This window comes from Triticum dicoccoides, chromosome 2B (genome assembly GCF_002162155.2).
Source record: "Triticum dicoccoides isolate Atlit2015 ecotype Zavitan chromosome 2B, WEW_v2.0, whole genome shotgun sequence".
NCBI lineage: Eukaryota > Viridiplantae > Streptophyta > Magnoliopsida > Poales > Poaceae > Triticum > Triticum dicoccoides.
In genome coordinates, this window is record NC_041383.1 from 743709319 (window position 1) to 743726898 (window position 17580).

Sequence of the window (17580 nt, forward strand, 5' to 3'; positions counted from 1 at the left end):
ATGGCCTGATGACCGAGGCGGCTCCCGACCTCTCGAGAGTTAGCAGGGCCCTGGGATAAGAAGACAAGTCAGAAAACTTTCTCAGGCCGGATCGGCAATGAAGCAGAGGGCATGGGAAGAGCACTTACGCTGACACCATAACCGGAGCCTTCGGTTACCTTTGGTACTTGGCCCCCTTGGCCGCGGCTTCCTTCCGCCTGGTCGCCGCGACCGGGTTCTTGGGTTTCTTTGGCGTGCTGCCAAATAGGGCAGCGCCTTACCTCCGCTTGCACTTTTCGCCACGGGCGGGCGGCCCAAAAGAGGGGCTGGTGCCGGTGTTGGCAGTGCTCCGGGCGGGGCGCGGCTCGTCGTCATCATCGTGGTCGCCGGGCCAAGTCTCCACGCCGCCGCCCTCCTCGGAGCCGCCTGCGTCACCGCCGCCGCCTGTCGCGTCGTACGCCAGGGCGGCCGCCCCCAAGTCGGGGTCATCCACGTCACTCACCGCCCTGTCCGGCAGGTAGTCACCACCCGGCCCCAAGATGGCGGCCGTCGCCTCGGACATATAAATCTACACTCTAGAAGGGAGTCGCATCACGACAAGAACAAGAATGGAAAAAACAAATCAGAAGGAAGAGTTGAAGAAACTTACGGCAGGCGGCGGATCATCGTGCGAGTACGGCCGCTTCCCGTACCACCACTCTGCCTCCGACACCTTGAGGTCAGAGATCTCATTCACCATTTGCGCGACCTCAGCAGTCGGCATCTGCTTCATGCACAGCCGACTGGGGTCGCGGTGCCCGCTCATCTGGAAGATTGGATGATGGCGGCTCTGGAGCGGGAGAACCCGGTGCTTGATGAAGGCGATCAGGAGGTCGGAGGCCATGAGGCTCTCCGACTCCTAGAGAACCCGGAGTCGGCCGATGGCGGCCGCTGCGTCTGGCATCACCGGTTTTGGCTTGTAGCCCCAGTTAGGACGGAGCCCGGTGGAAGGTCCGGCCTCGTAGGCCAGCAGATTGAGGAATTCGGCAGTCGGATCCACATTCTCGACGTAGAAGTAGGACTGTTGCCACATCTTCACGGACTGCACCAGCTTGATGACAGGGAAGGCGTTCCGCTTCGCCGGAAGGCGCACGGCGATGAAACCACCACACTCGACCGCCGTATCCTTGGCGGAGCTGCCGAGCTTCCCGTAGAAGAACGCTCCCCACAACTCGAGTGTGGGGAGGACGCCGATGTAGCCCTCGCACGCCGTGACGAAGGCGGAGAGCAGGATCATGACGTTGGGCGTGAGATGATGAGGTTGGAGGTTGTTGAAGTCGAGGAAGGAGCGAAGGAATCCGCTAACCGAAAGGCCGAAGCCGCGGAGGAAGTGCGAGCGGAACACAGCCCGCTCGTTTCCCCTCGGTGCCGGTGAGATCTCCTCCTCCGGTGGCACCCGCGCCTTGACGAATGCCACATTGGGCATCCGGCGCGTGTCGCGGAGGAAGGAAATGTGATCCTCGATCACGGTCGACCCCTCCCAATCGTCGCCCTTCTCGCGCACCATGGCTTCGGGCGGGCCGCGTGAGGAGGAGGGGTGCGTCGGTGGTGAACGACGGCAGCAGCTCCAGGCAGCACTGATCAGCAGCGGCAACTATGAAGGAGCGAGCGGGAGAAGAGGAGAGAGTAAGAGGGGGCGCGCAAGCTCTGCCGCACCCCTCCCTCCTCCCTACTTATAGCCCTCGGGCTACGAAGCCGAGGGGACGGGGCATGGGTCATGGGATTAACTGCGCCCATGACCCCACGCCCCCATTTACCGCGCGCATTCACCACGCCTTGAGCGGTCGTGGGAATCGCAACCGCCCCCCTCGGCACAGTGGATCGGCCCGGGTGCCAAGGCGCGGTAGTGGCGGGCCTGGCCCGCTGTCACGTCTCATCAGGAGCATGGGGTGGCAGGCTGGCCGGGCTGGCGTGCGCCGCGTGGCGCGCTTGTGGCGGGCAGCGGCCCGGAAAGCTTAGCAGGCACGCCACCTGCCTTCCCGTCGAGGAGTTTGAAATCGACCAACTACCCGCCAAGACGAAGCCGGCTTCAGCAATCGGCCGACTGCAAGGCGGACCGACGCTCTCCTGGAGCTCGGTGAGGGGGGAAGCCGCTGAGATTTCGCGGCCCCTCGACCACAACGCCTCACCGGCTTCGGGGACTACTGTCGGAGTAATGGGCCATGGGTAGCCTCACCCAGGTCCGAGGATTTATCAAGACTTTGGGCCAGCTCCGCCTGGCTGGGCCCCAAGCTGAAGCTCTGCCCTCTAGGGGCCGGCTAGCTCGACAGCCGGCCACCAGAGGGTGGCCAACCACCAGCCAACAGCACTATGAGCGGCCGGCTCCAGCCCGCCGGCCTCTAGAGAGGGCGGCATCGGGCAGGCGGCCACCGCGCGGCCTCAGAGCATCTGGGCCCCCATCGAGAGTACAAGATAGAGCGTGGCAACAGTGAAGCCTCTCGCCCCCAAATCCCGGGATGGGCATGGCTACAGTGCCCCGTACAGGCGGAGATCTTCGCACGGCGTGGCACTGTGCCATGTCCCCCCCCCCGACATCACTCCGAGCAGGCGGAACCCTGTTCCCCATGATGACCTGTCGGTACGGCCTGCCAGCCGCGGGCACTATCAGGCAGTGACGTCACAGAAGACGGCAGATGCCCAGCCAGTCGGGCTTGGGGAGGGCCGGCCTCCTACAGGCAGCCGTCCCTCGCCCCGAGGCACGCATGTCATTAACCTGATGAGACTAGATGTGGCTACAGTAACCTCCCGCCAGGCGGCGGGACTGTAGCCACGATGAGATGACCAAGCCCTCGTCATAGATGGCACGACTACAGTAAGCAACCATCAACCATTCGGCGGGGCCCACTAGGCGGCGGGCCCCAGTAGTCGGCGGAGAAGCTAGAGGCTGGAGACACTGACAGACGGGCCCCAGCAACTGGCCTGATTACCATTGTACCCCTGGGGGGCAGGCCTATATAAGCCCCCCAGGCCACCCATGCAAAGGGTTCGGCCCCCGATAGAACTAGCCATTTTTCTTAGAGCAGGAGAGAGCTAGCGTTGCCTTCTCCTACCTCTAGACACAGCTCAAGGAGCACCTTGTATCACTAGTGCCTTAGTGATCATGCGGAGACCCCGCAGAGTAGGAGTAGGGGTATTATCTCCACGGAGAGCCCCCAACCTGGGTAAAGTTCGCCGGCGTACGTGTCTACACATTATCCCGCTTCCAGGCACCGGCACGTTCTACTCGCTCCCATCATGATAAGCCATCCTTTGGCATATGTCGCACCCGACCCCCGACAGCTGGCTTATTGCGACATAACAAAATAAGAAGAGAGTTAACCTTCTTTCTCTTCCCAGGCATCGCAGTTGCGTTCGCGTTCGGCTTCGCATTCTCCTCCCTCCTTCACTTGAATGGCGCACTGCATTTGTAAATGGATAGTCAGCTGCACATCAACAATCAGCAAACTTCATTACAAATCCAAGGTTCTCGACAAACAATAAGACATGGATAGAATAAAACAGATCTAAACAAATAGCATATATACTACCAACTACCGTGCCTGAATTGGCAGTAATATGGTATGAAAAAGAATTAGATTGTACTCAAATACATCAGATTATATTGCTTACACTAAACAGAAAAATAAAGTAAACTGGAATCATGCTTTCTGCTTCACAATGCTTAGAACAGAGTGGGTTTAACAAATAAAGGAAATTATAGGAAAGAACAAAAACATACCCTGCAACATTGGTACAAACGAGCACCCTAAACCGAGTCGGCAACATCAAAGAGAAACAGAGCAGCGCTGTTATGCTGCACTCCCCTCCATCATCTCCCAACAACCACCTCCTTTGTCCCTCCTGAGCTTCCGCACACAAACACAAACACGGACCTGCATGTCTAGCTGTAGAACGCGCACGCGCACACGCACACGCACACGCACACACACACACAGAGACTTACATCATAGTCTCTCATTCGAGGAATATACCATTACAAAGGAGCGAGCTTGCCAGCATACGCAATGAAAGCTCTTCTCAAGTGCAAGGAGGCTCCAACAGTTCCTTAGTTGAGGCCAAGCTAGTAGCAAATCTGGATAATATGTCTCAAAAATGTTGTGAGGCCTACAGAGTTTGAGTTCAACGGAATATGAGCCATCTCATTACAACAAACTGGAACTGCAGCAAAATTAGTATCTTTTTTCTTATTATAAATTCCTCACCTCTCTTAGCAAAAGACATTTCTATTCGATGCGCTTTCCTTCACAAATTCTATGGAACCTACGACGTCGCAAGTTATATAAGAAATTACAACCAAAGGGCTCCATTCTTCATCAACTGTTCTAACCGATCAACTGCGTACGTGTGTCATTCAGTTTTCAGTTTCATAACTACACTGCATTTTGGGTCCATGTTTATTTGCACAAGGAAGAAAGAATACATCTATGATCTATCCAAACATCTAAAATGGTTCATTGTTCTGTGTACCACCTAACAAAGTAGCAAACGGTGACATTTTGTTTGACCTTTGCAGGTTTCCACACACATCCGTATTTTCTCAAGACAAGTATGCATGTATGTTGGTTAATTAATTGTGTTGTTGCAGTGAACAAGTAGTGCCTTGGCTTGTCAGATTGTACAGAGTTGGCGATACACGAACACCCCAACCTGCAACGAGGCAGGAGCTAGCGATGGCCAACTGTCGCCAGCAATTCTACCGTGCGGAGATCGACGAGGCCGGCCGCCCCGGTCTTAATGGAATCCAGCTCTCCAGGAACGAGGAACCCTAGCACCCTTTCCCCTACCGCAAAATTCCAACGACGGCGTGCGCGAGGCCTCTAACCAGGCGGGTGATTTGAGCATGGATTCGGCATCGGAGCGCGGGGCGGAAGGGGATCGACGACGGAGTTTAATTTACCTGGGCTTGAGGGAGGTGTGGGCGGCGAGGTTGCGGGAGGAGTACTTCCCGGAGGGCGCGCCCGAAGATGCGGGTGCCGCCTTGCTCGTTCCCACCCTTCGCCGGCGCCCACGTCGGCCGCGCTGCCATCGTCATCCTCTCTCTCTTCGGCCGGCGGGAGGCGGAACCCTAGCTAGCCTCTCTTCCTCTTCTTCCTTCGGGTTTGGATTTGGACTGGCGTTGGTGGAGACGACGGGGAAAGAGAAAGGCGATTTTGCGGAGAGGACCGGGTGGCACACCAGCTCACCCGGTCTATCCATAGTAGTAGCGCGGGGCAGCATACACACGCTATTACTATCAATTTAGTAGTAGCGCGGCTTTTCTACCCCACGCTACTACTATTGCATGTCCGGGGGCATGATGAGGACCACTTACTAGTAGCGAGGGAACGATAGGCCATCGCTGCTATTATTTTTAGTAGTAGCGCATTGTTTTTACCAACGCTACTACTAAGTAGTAGTAGCGCGGGCCATATAACCCACGCTACTAGTAGGCGGCTGTCTATAAGGGTTTTCCTAGTAGTGACATGACCACATGCGGAGAACTCCCAAACATGAACCTCCGCGACTACCCGAGAAGGCGAACAAACGCCTCCAACCCGCTACAACGACAACCCTCGACCCATGGATTACCACATGGCAAAGAACCCCATCGAAAACACGTCGACAAAGGCATCCAATATGACAACCCGAAAAGAAGAGAACCATCCATCAAGCTGCCGCAAGTGCCTTGTGGCGTCATTTTTCTTTCTTTAGCTCCCAAATGGTTTCTCCTTCTAGACATCGAACCGATGGCTAGTGCACACCCTCTTGCTCCCAAATGGTTTCGTCTTTTTCGAAGGAACCTCATCGATTCCATCATCATCTCCTTTGCGCTTCCTCGGCATTGTGTCCCTGACGCGTAGGAAAAAAAGCGAATGAAACCATTAGATGACTTGTGAAAAACTGATATCACAATTAACAACAACATTTATAAAACTGGTGTTTGACAAAGCAATAATATAGCTGATAAAGAAATCAAGCAAACTGCACTTGGTTCATCACACCTGATAAGCTATAGTAAAACAGATGGCACAGGTATATAAAAGCATGTGTGACTGATAACTGAGGCATAATGGAATTGGGAAGTTAGAAAGGCGGCATCAATTTAATGATGTACAACCAAATTACGAGTGATAAAATTAGCATTCACACATGTTCATTAATAATCACAAAAATGTTGACGGTAAGCACACAAAAAACAACCAGACCATTGAATAAGAAATGAGCATTGTGCTGCATGTAGTTAGACTAGAAAACTACTGGTAACTACAGAAACATGACAATGGTAAGTGTAATACCATCATCATGATATTTTAACCATAACAAAACAACACCAATAATAGCAGTGTTTCAGCATCTGGTAATTTGAGTGCAATGTCATTGGCAAGTTCAATATAAACATCATGATAATTAAACAGAACAAAACATCACAAGAAATTCAAGCATTGTAAACATGCTAATTGGAGCACCACAAAGCCTAATCGACAGAACAGACCGCATCAAACAAAACCAGCATAAACAACATTTTGTGAAAAAACTTAGGGTTACTTTCAAACCCTGAGCCACTAATGCACAACTTAAAATCCATAAACACCAAACACTATTGGATGTCCTAAAAATCCACACCCACAACACTAACACGAGACCAAAATCCTTATCAGAACCGACCACGCTTACCGCCACGAAGACCTATCCACACCCACCAGCCAAATAATTTACCACAAATTGAACCAGATTTCCGAGCCATATTCAACTGGAACTAGAAGGCGACCTAATCAAACCTAATAGGAACAACAACCGGCCAAAATCGAAGGGTCCGAACACCAAAAATCAATGGCGAAGCATGCAGGCAGAGCAACAGGAATCCAGAGCGGGGGCGGGTGTGGGGGTGGGGGAAGGGGGGATGCGCTGCTCAGCGCCGATTCAGAAACTAGAAGCCGGCCTTAATCTAACCTAATGGGAACAACAAACCACTGGATTCGAAGGCTCCGTGCAGCCTAAATCAATGGCGGGCCGGCGGAAATGTATGAGTAGAGCAAAACAGGAAGGAAACAAGGGTGGGGAATGTGTTCCTCACCGCGAAACAAGGGCGGGCGGACGAGGGGGAGGGGGAGCGAGAGGGGATTCGAATGGAAACCGCTGCAGCAGAGGAGGAAGAAGTAACGCGGACGAAGAGGGAGAGGGGGCGAGTGGGGATCGTGCGCATTGGGCGAGGCGGGTGGTTTCGGGAGGGGGCACTTGTCATCGTGCGAGAATCGATGTAACGGCTATCGCCACGCATGCTGCGCGCAACACGGACGACGGGCGATGTTGGATGCGGATCGATCGGCTATCGCGTCGTACGCGCCTGTTGCTAACGTCCAACGTCCAATCGGCAGGTAATTAGCTTTCTCGATTTCTTATATCTATATAAGTACGTTCCATAAATGAAAACATCTGCGAACATACGCTAACCAGCACTCTTCATGATCCAAATCATGAAGTCACTCCACACCATCCAATTCCCCCGTGAGATAGGGCCGCATCTCTTCCTCCGAACGATCGCAGAAGTGATTTGTGCCGTAGGTAACTCCATTCGGCAACGCATTGAGCTTGTCAACTTTCTCGGCGCACTTCTTGAATAGCTCGTAGCGCCGCGCCTTCTCCTTTTCGTCCTTGTACCTGCGATGGTACCTGTCCATCCACTCCTTGAACCTCTTCTTCATGGCTTCCTCCTCCAGGGCCTCCAGAAGAACCAGATTGCGACCTGAGACAAGGTTCACGGTGAGGAACAACTAATTGGCAAATTATGATTGGTATGTTGCCAACAACTAATTTTTTGGATGCACTCTAATTGTAAGACAAATTTTGTTGCACGCCAATTATTGGCAAGGGATGGGCAGTGAACCGATCAGGCCCCTACATGCAGAGTTGTTTCATGCTTGCGGGCCCCTCTGCATCCTTTTTGAGATGATGCCATATTACAAACAGACAAGGCATTCTGCTAAAAACTTTCGAATGTGCAACTGTGTTGTTTCAAAAATAGAGAGAATTGCAATTCCAAGTGACACCCAAAGAAAAGATTTCATATTCAGAATTGACATGAATAAAATAATTTTTGATTGACTTAATCTCATTAAATTAAGTAAGCGCAATTCTCAGAAGCCAAACAGGGTATTATTCATCCAACATCTTACTCCTAAAATTGACTAACAGAGTAGCCTTTGTATATGGCGAGATTCTCGAACGCCAAGACTCACCATCTTATAAGCCATAGCCTTTATTATACCATTCGACTATTTCAAATTTCAGTGATAGTAGTTTAATACCCCTTCTGTAAAGTAGTGACCTAAAACGTCGTTTACAGAGGTAGTATTATTTTTTTGAAAGATCCAGCAACCGTTGGCTTTTATATTACTAGATAGATCATTAGCAGGGTCCTGTAGCCTAATACATATTAGTTTAGAGGGTTTTTTTAGCAAACATACTACATCAGAATTTCAATTACATTACTCAATTCAGATATACATCTTACACGTACATCTAAGTTTCATTATTTTGAATTAAAGTTGTCAATCTGATGGGCATAACAGCAAAAGAACAATTATCTAGCTCCGAATCGTAAACGGCCGCAACCAACGTCATAGCTTCCTTGCCACCAAGTTAGCTATTTTCTATGGCACATTCGATCTCTTGCAAGTTGCCTGACAGATTTTGGTATATTGCTTGCTGGTCGTGCCTGCCTGCATATCTTTAGTACTAGAGCGGATTTGCTTTTTAGTTTGTGTCTCAACGGTTCATTTAAGAATCCAATCAAATTGACCAGTGCTCAACAGTCAACACTTGCAAACCAACTAATTTGAAAGAATACTGAGCTTAGGAACAGGGCCAGTAAGCTAACCATATTTTGCTGGATTGTGCACATTAGATATGCGCCCAATATGAATGTAGAAGGAAACAGTTTCAGGTGTTCCATAAGGATTATGGAAACAAAACTTGTACATTCCACCGCTTGGAGCTTTGAACTCAATTTTGTCACTAGATTTCCCCTTCGAAGAATATATAGTGTTACCGCCTGGTGAAATTACCTATATTCACAAACAACATTATTGAACATCAGCAAAGGTGGTTCATGGATCGATTGCTAAATGAAACATATGTACTAAATATTCAGTACTAGCCACACCCTGTACAAATAACATGCTAAACCAATAGCAGATAAGCTTCTAGTATGGATATTAACAAACTAAATGGCAAAGAGGAACATGTAAGTCTTTGAAGTAAATCTAATTAATAATTACTAAACTAGTAACGGATACGAATAAAGTAACTGCAGATGAACATGTAAGTCTTTGAAGTAAATCAGATGGGAGAACTGAATTGGTACATCCAGACTGAAAAGCAAATGCAGTAGCAACAGATAAAGTAGGGTCAACTTAGGTACTTCCCAATAACCAGCAAATATGTTGAGCATAATGGGCAACATATAGTTGATTACGTAGTTGCAAAACTAGTAACGGATACAAACAAAGTAACTCATCTAATGGAATTGGTACAAAGTCAACTGAGACATATAAACAAGTACTGCAATCTGAACCTAAATTTGGACGGCAATTTGTTGACATGCTGAAGCTACCATCGAGGAAGAAGAGAAAACTTAGATATTGGATTTGCATCATAGAATCATCTAAATACGATCTGCTTCAGTTAGCTACTGTAACACACCAACTCACTTTACGAGTATTCCAAGAACAAGGAAAATATTACGTTGTTCTTCCACTGATATTTCTGTTGCTTTGAATTTATCATTGAGAAGCGCAAAATAGCACAGTTGAACAGCAATTTTTTTTAAAAAAAAACGATTGCAGCATGATGGCATCAAAAGCGAAACCTGGAGAACTTAAGACTACCCAACTGATAAGGGAACTCCGGACAGAAGAACATGTTCCTCGTTTCAAAAGGAAACTGAAGTTTTTCAGTTGGAACTTAAACAAAAGTGAAATTACCATCAAATTTCATCGGAAGTCCCTTCCTCCACCCAAAACTAAACTCCGGAGAAACCTTTGATGAAATCAGCAGCGAGATAACACACCGTCATCCAGCAGAACATGAATGATCCAGAAACTGCATTCCCCAGTCGCCATACACAGATATCAAGCGACACATACCAAATCTTCACAGGAGTCCGCTGAAATTTCCTCCAAAGATAAGGACTTCGCAGGATACCAAATGTTCACAGATAGCAACAGACATGGGCTTTGCAGGAGAGAACTAACGAGTTGCCTGACTCCAAGAACAATCAGCGCTCCCGATTAATTAAGTTAGACACTACTCTAGAACTGAATTAACCGATCGAGATCGCCAAATCGGGGCAAACATTTCCCCCTAACAGAGCTTCACAAGACGTAGATCCCCAAACCGGGGACGCGATTCAAGTCGACAACCTACCCCGAACAACAGCCCGTAAACGGCTACAAACCCACGTAGATCCAAATCAAACACGCAGGAAGGAAGAGGATGAATCGGGCGAGGACTACCGTGAGGTCGATGTCGCGATGGGCGACGAAATACCCCAGCGCGCTGTCGCCCTCGTAGGGCGCCAACTCGTGGATGCACTCGGTGCCGGCGACCTTCACCGGCAGGGCGTCCGCCCGCCACCCCGCGGCCGCCAACAGCGCCACTGCCAGTAGGAGTACCAGCCGCCACCTCGCCATGGGTTCGGAAGGGAACGGAGCCTTGCCGGCTGAAAATTGGGTTCGGGAGGGACGCGGCTAATCTGCATCCGAGCTCATATGCTCTTGCATGAACAGTAAAATCGAAAAAAAATCGAAAAAAATTTAAAAAATTCTAAATTTTTTTTGAGAGAAACATTGACGAAAGTTCTAAGTGCCTGCAAAAATTCGTCATGAAATCACATTCCTAGAAGGCGTGGCAAAAAAAACAAAAATAATACTCTAAAAAAGCTACTTTCAAACGCATTTTAAAGCACTGAATTTGTTTTTTTTGCCACGCCTTACAGGAATGTGATTTCATGATGAATTTTTGCAACCACTTAGAACTTTTATCAATGTTTCTCTCAAAAAAATTGGAATTTTTTGAATTTTTTTGATTTTTTTCGATTTTACTGTTCATGCGGGTGCATATGAGCTCAGGTGCAGAATGGACTTTTCGGTTCGGGAGGCCATAACAACCATTCATTGCCGCCGTGTCACTAATTTGGAATGGAATTAACTCAGTAGACCAGTGTCCCTGACGTCACCGAGACGTATAAACAGGTCGTCAGATAAACAAAGGAACACTAAATCCCGCGCTCCGCATTTCTAATGCCCTCAGGAGTTCAGGATCTCAAAGATTTACTCATCGCTTTGATACTTCAACTCAAACGGGAATGGCTACATTTTTATTCCACCTCCTACGTGTCGAGACGGTAAAGCTCTAGTGTGCGGCAAAGGTGACTGAGATGGGGATCCTCACTGTGTGCTTGACAGAGACCCACCGGATCGCACCATGTACCGCCGTGGCGCTGTTGTTCTTCGCCTCCACGTCTATATCGAATTTCTGAACATGGTTCGCCTCGGTGAACAAAAGCTTGTCCGGAAAAACAGTGACGGTCACAGGGCTGTCTGCCGGCATGTCGACCTCAGGGTAGTACACCGCCGGCGCCTCTCCGACGTTCGTCACCGTGCGTCCCACTGACATTGGAGGACCTGTGCTCCACGTTGGCGGGAACAACACCGAGACCGACGGGTAATTTAGCTGGTAGTCTGGGATCGCCATGTCGGCCGAGCAATTCACAGTGTGGCGCGCGATCACTGAGACCTCTTCGCTCTTGTACATGCCGCAGAGGTAGCCGATGTAGTCGTCTGGGGAAATGTCAAATATCAGGCCGGGGTCCACGGCCTTCTCCGGATTGACATGTCCGGCTCCGACGGCGAAGAGGTCGGCAGCCTTGTGCTGCTCGTCGAGTATTGGCGTACCGGAGCGGTCCGTGACGTCGGCGGTGGTCATGATGGCGGACTTGATCGCCGCCGGTGACCAGTCGGGGTGCTTGCTCTTGATCAGGGCGGCGACACCAGCAAGGTGCGGCGTCGACATCGATGTGCCGGAGAGAATGTTGAAGGTCGGCCTTAGGTCAACCGACGGTGGGCCGACCTGGAACGGCCACGCTGCGATCACGTTCACGCCGGGGCCCGTGATGTCAGGCTTGAGAATGCCGGGGCTGTGGACGCAGGGGCCACGGGAGGAGAAGTAGGTGATGACCGGCGCCGGCTAGGTGCCGAGGACCGTGCCTCTGAAGGAGATAGTTGCCGTCGGGTTCGTCGTGGAATTGATGTAGTTCTTGATCTTCACTACAGCAGCATAGCTGACTTGCGAGGCCGGCAGGACGTGCGCGTCCGGGAACGTGATGTAGCCCTCCAAAAACTGGTTGCCCACAATCATGCCTGCGCCTCCGGCTCTCAGCACCTCGGCTCCCATGTCCACCGGCGGGTAGCCGCCGACGTCGCACAGCACTATCTTGTCCTTGACGTCAAAGCCGTCCAGCGAGCCGTTGCCGCAGAACTGGGCCAAATGCGTCGAGCTCGCACCGGCGTAGACCAACGAGGCCTCCACGGAGTTGTCGGGCTGGTAGAGCGACTCGCCGTCGAAGGAGAGGTTGTCTCCAAGGATAACCTTAGCGCTGATCAAACGGTCCATGGTGCTCGCGGCGACGGTGAGCATCCATGGCGCCTCATTCAATATCGAGGAGTTTCTCGGGCCGCCGTTGCCAGCCGCCATGCTGACGAAAATCCCCTTCTCCGCTGCGGCGAACGTGCCGATGGCGACGCTGTCGTTGTAGAAAGGCCGCGGCGGAAGGCCGATCGAAATGGATATAATGTCGCAGCCGTCAGACATGGCGGCGTCGATGCCAGCGAGTACATCTATGCCGGCGCAGTGGCCGCTGTCGTCGCAAACCTTGTACATGGCGAGGTGCGCGCGGGGCGCGATGCCGGACGCGGCGCCGTTGCCCTGCCCGAGCACCTGAGCACCTGGCACGACTGATCCTGCGGCGATGCTGGACGTGTGCGTGCCGTGCCCACTCTCGTCGATCGGCGGCACGGGGGCGGCGCCGGAAGCACTGCCGTCGCCGCTGCTGATGAAGGACCGAGCACCGATCAGCTTGTGCCCGTTGCACGCGGAGCCGTTGAAGTCGCATCTCCCCTTCCACTTGGCCGGCGGCGGCATCATGCCGAAGCCGCTGAAGGATGGGTGATCGGGGAAGACACCGCTGTCGACCATCCCGATGATGACGCCTTCGCCGGAGCCGACGGACAAGTTCCTGGCGCCCAGCGCCGTGTCCAGCCCGAGGAACTGCGGCGTGTGCGTCGTCTGCACGTGGTAGATCACGTCCGGCACCGCGGCGACGAACCCGGGCATGGCGGAGACGGCTTCGAGCTCCCGCCGCGTCAGCCGCGCCGCGAAGCCGCTCGCGACGTGGTGGTAGGAATGGAGGAGATGGCCATGCTCGGGGAGGAAGGACTGGTGCCACGCCTTCCGGTCGTCGTCGGTCGTGCCAAAGTGGCGGTCCTCCTGGGGCTGCACGTGGATGACGTACGTCCTGAGGTCGTCCCCGGCGGTGACAATGGTGAGGAGGAGGAAGGTGAGAAGGGAGAGAAGCAAGGAGACCTTGAAGCTTCCCATGGCTGATCACTTGCTCTGGTAGTACGTGTGCGTGCATGGCTTTTTATCAACGCTAGCTGGCCCCGTTTCTTGTTCTGGCTGTAGGCATCGGTTTGGTCGAGAGACAAGTGGCTGGGACGATACATGTCTTCGAGGGTGGACGAGAAATGGTTGCATTGCTTGGGAATTGACGTTCAGCGGCATGCAAAGACAAACTGTGGTGAAGAGTGTCAGCAAGAGTGTCATGTAGGTTGGACAGGCATCTTTTTTTTTTTTGAGACAACCATGCAAAGCATTATTGAACCGCCACAATGTTCACACGGACAAACAAAGGATCATCGGAGTGGCCTAACCAAATATAGCGGCCAACAACTAAGTGTAACACGTGCTTCGCTAGATTTTGAGCTTCAAAATTCGGATCCTAAACTAATGAGCGAAATTACAAGAATTCAAAATTATAGAGTACTTTATGATTTCATGTATGATGGCAACATATGCAGCTCCACCACCCAGCTTCATGTCGTCAACGGGCACCTTGCAATCCGATGCAACATGTATATCTTGTAAATTGAGATCCTTCGCCAATGCCATAGACTCCCTCACCACCAAAGCTTCCAAAGTTGTATTAGGTTCTAAAATACCTTTAAACACCGTGGCCGAAGCACCCAGAAAATTGCCGTCCCGGTCTCTGCTAACCGTCGTCTTAGGACCCAAGCCTCGTCCAACAACTATATCAACATTCATTTTGTTTAAATTCTCTGGCGATTCAATCCAATGGGCCGGCCTTGCCAGTCTAGCATGTGCTGCCTGCACAGTCAGCTTGCTAAGAGTCTGAAGATCAGTCAAGAAAGATTGCACAAAATGATGTGTAGATATTGGGCTTTGATAGATGTCATCGTAGACCACTTTCCTCTTAGCTCACCATATTTCCCATAAGGTCACTGCCATGCAAATGAAAGCCTCATGGGACAAAGCTTCATTCATGGTGAATAACCAGTATCGTGCATTATTATCTCCTGTGTGTTGGCACATTTGTTCAACCAGGCCCTTGTCATATAAAGCCACTAGTAGAAAAACACCTAATAGTCCCGGTTCGTGAGGGCCTTTAGTCCCGATTCATGAGCCGGGACTAATGGGCCGTTACTAATACCTCCACCCATTAGTCCTGGTTCAAACAAGAACCGGGACTAATGTGCCTTCACGTGGCTCTGTGCGCCGAGCCCAGTCAGGGGGCCTTTGGTCTCGGTTGGTGGCATCAACCGGGACCAAAAGTCCATGTTTTTTTGGAAAGTGGCTGCTTTAGGGGTTTGGGGGATTATTTTTAGGTTGTTGTATTAGCTAGCTAATAGAGAGAAGTGTCCTCTCTTATATCTTCGTCCTTGGTTTACCAACGCTGCTGCTATATATGTTCATTTTACCCGCTGATATAATAACTCATGCATGCTCGCATACATCAGCATATATAATAACAAGTACTCGTCCTACTAATCATGCATCATCATACAACTTCTACTCGTTATTAATAATAAGTCATACGATCATCATCCTCATAGTCATCGAACCCAACCCTACATAATTGTTCTTAACACATGATCATCAGTATCAGGTAGGACCTAAACACCCTTAAGGTAAAATAGCATAAAATAATATAGACCCTGACTCTCCATTATGAAGAATGGCGATCATCCTGTCTCCAATTTTTGCTCTTCGCTGAATGTTGCTTCCAAGAAGCTCCTTATGACTGTCCATACATTTTTTCCATTCTTTGATTGTCATGTCTCCACTTCTTTTAGAAACCCGGTATGGACAGTTCAGATTCGTAGGAAGACCTGGTTGTATGTTCAAAACATGAAGGCTACCGTGTGTATACATCAGATGAGGCACACAATCATTCGGGATTATCTGTTGAAAAATATAGTAATAACTTCGTAGTTAGCAATGATATGATGTACTAGTTTTAGATGTGTGTAAAAAGATGCACGGATGTCGTAATAGTAAAAAATCTTACCAGGGTATCTCCATTGTAGTTACCGTAGTTCAACACATGCACTAGTGGCACGTATTGACCATAATGTTGAGGAGTTCGATTGTAGACATTGTAATTCTCAAGATTAGTACAAAATGCGACCAGATGATTTTTCTCCTGATAAGTTAGTTCGGAGCCTTCGGTGTAGTAGGTTCTGTCTACCATCTTTCGCACATTCTTTGAAGAATGAAAATAAGCTGTCAATGGAGAATAAGTTGTCAACTATTTTGAAATAAACAATATAAATTACTTAATAACTATGTTAAGCTCACATGGGGGAAGAATTGGAGGTGTATCCACAAGGACGAAAATCGTAGGTCTCTCTTGCTCGATTGTAGGATCACCAAGATCCATGCTAACAAGCATACCCTCATCAAAACCATACATCTTGCAAAGTGCTTCCCAATTTTTGCAACCAAAATGGGTTACACTCTGAGCATTGTACAACTTTACTTGAAAATCCACACCATGATGGGTACTTAGGATAATTTTTTTGGTTTCAAAACTTTCATGGTCTTCAAAACCCATTCTCTCCAAGACATAGCGTCTTGCAAAGCATGGGATAAGCTAGTCGAATTGGAAAAGATGAAAAATATTGTCATGATTAAAATAGTTGAAGTCATGAGTAATTACGAAAAAAACTATTATCGTCGGTTGCGTACCGTATGAACATCGAAGGTCTCCTCGAGCTTAATGCTGAAGTGACGATCTTCGTCCAGCACAATAAACCTGTCGCAGATACCTCGGTCGTCGTGGCACCAGTCGCACTCCCCCGGGCGGTTTTCGTCGTCCGATGAGTACGACATTTCCGGCCTACGTTCATAATTCAAATATTAAACTAGATCATTATTATTAATCACGGGTTGACTATCGATGATCGATGTACGTACCTCCTCCTTTCATCCTCGAATGCATTATTATATCAAATTGTCTAGCACACGGGAATGAAGGAGAACTTATCCAATATGAGCATTCAATAAGAAAAACAAATCATAAAATAAGCAAAACCAAATCATAAAATAAAGTATAGTATTCAAATTAGCATGCATTCAATAATTATAAGCAAAAGTACATCATCTCTTGGTGTCCGTACATCGTCGAATATTATCACTAATACAACTAGAACCGTAGCGCCCGACGGGTATTGACGCGGGCAGTGGACACCCAAAGATAAGGAACCATCACAGGATCATAGCTCCAGTGAGATCCCTGAAGAACCTGCCAGGTATTGTCGAACCTGCCCTCCAATGCAAACATGTAGCGACGGACGTGCTCGTCCTTCTCGCTGACACGGTGACGTACCACCTCCGCGGTGTCCGGATGCCTCACCACCATCACTGGCCCACGCGACCACCACCAAACAAGGATCGGGTCAACCACGGGCTCCTCCTCACCAACCTACGTCCCCCGGAAGGTAGCACCTCCCAATACCAGCCCGGCGGAGCCCAGTCCCGAACATGGCCCTGACCAAGCAGGCCTCCACCGCCGAGTCGATGACGACGAGGATGCGGGATAGGCATCGCTGACGTCGATGCGGGAACTACTTCTATATATAGTTAAATAGAAGTAGTTTTATTAATTAAATCAACTATCTAGTTCAACTACTAAGCACTTACTATAAATAAATAAGTAGTACTTACTAAAAACAAACTACTTCTATATATAGTAAAATAAATTAGTTTATTAAATCAACTAGCTAGATCAACTATATATAAACTACTTCTTATTTTTTTTCCTTTTTCTAAATACTATGAACAAAAAAATCATTAAAATTCTATGAACAAAATTAATTACTACACATCTAATCTAACAAAAAAATTTATGAACTACATATCTAAATTACTACACATCTAATCTAACAAAAAAAATCTAATTAATCTAACAAAAAAATCTAACATAATATAAACAAATTAATTACTACA

General features: G+C 49.3%; 1 protein-coding gene and 1 pseudogene across 1 annotated transcript; both read right to left on the reverse strand.

Moving 5' to 3' along the window:
- Positions 1-7382: 7382 nt before the first annotated feature.
- LOC119368553 (transmembrane emp24 domain-containing protein p24beta3-like) lies at positions 7383-10704 on the reverse strand. The gene is made up of 3 exons (XM_037633783.1): positions 10512-10704; positions 8876-9062; positions 7383-7741 (listed from the first exon to the last, which is right to left on the reverse strand). Exons 1-3 carry the CDS (start codon positions 10686-10688, stop codon positions 7479-7481), a joined length of 627 nt encoding a protein of 208 aa, XP_037489680.1. The 5' UTR covers positions 10689-10704; the 3' UTR covers positions 7383-7478.
- A 705-nt stretch (positions 10705-11409) lies between these two features.
- Positions 11410-13653, reverse strand: LOC119361300 (annotated as a pseudogene).
- Between the last annotated feature and the right edge of the window lie 3927 nt (positions 13654-17580).

Coding starts and splice junctions, on each gene's coding strand:
- LOC119368553 (XM_037633783.1), bottom strand. CDS start 10,688: ATGGCGAGGTGGCGGCTGGTACTCCTACTGGCAGTGGCGCTGTTGGCG. Junction 9,063..10,511: donor ATCGCGACATCGACCTCACG/GTAGTCCTCGCC, acceptor TTGTGAATATAG/GTAATTTCACCAGGCGGTAA. Junction 7,742..8,875: donor GCACAATCCAGCAAAATATG/GTTAGCTTACTG, acceptor ACCTTGTCTCAG/GTCGCAATCTGGTTCTTCTG.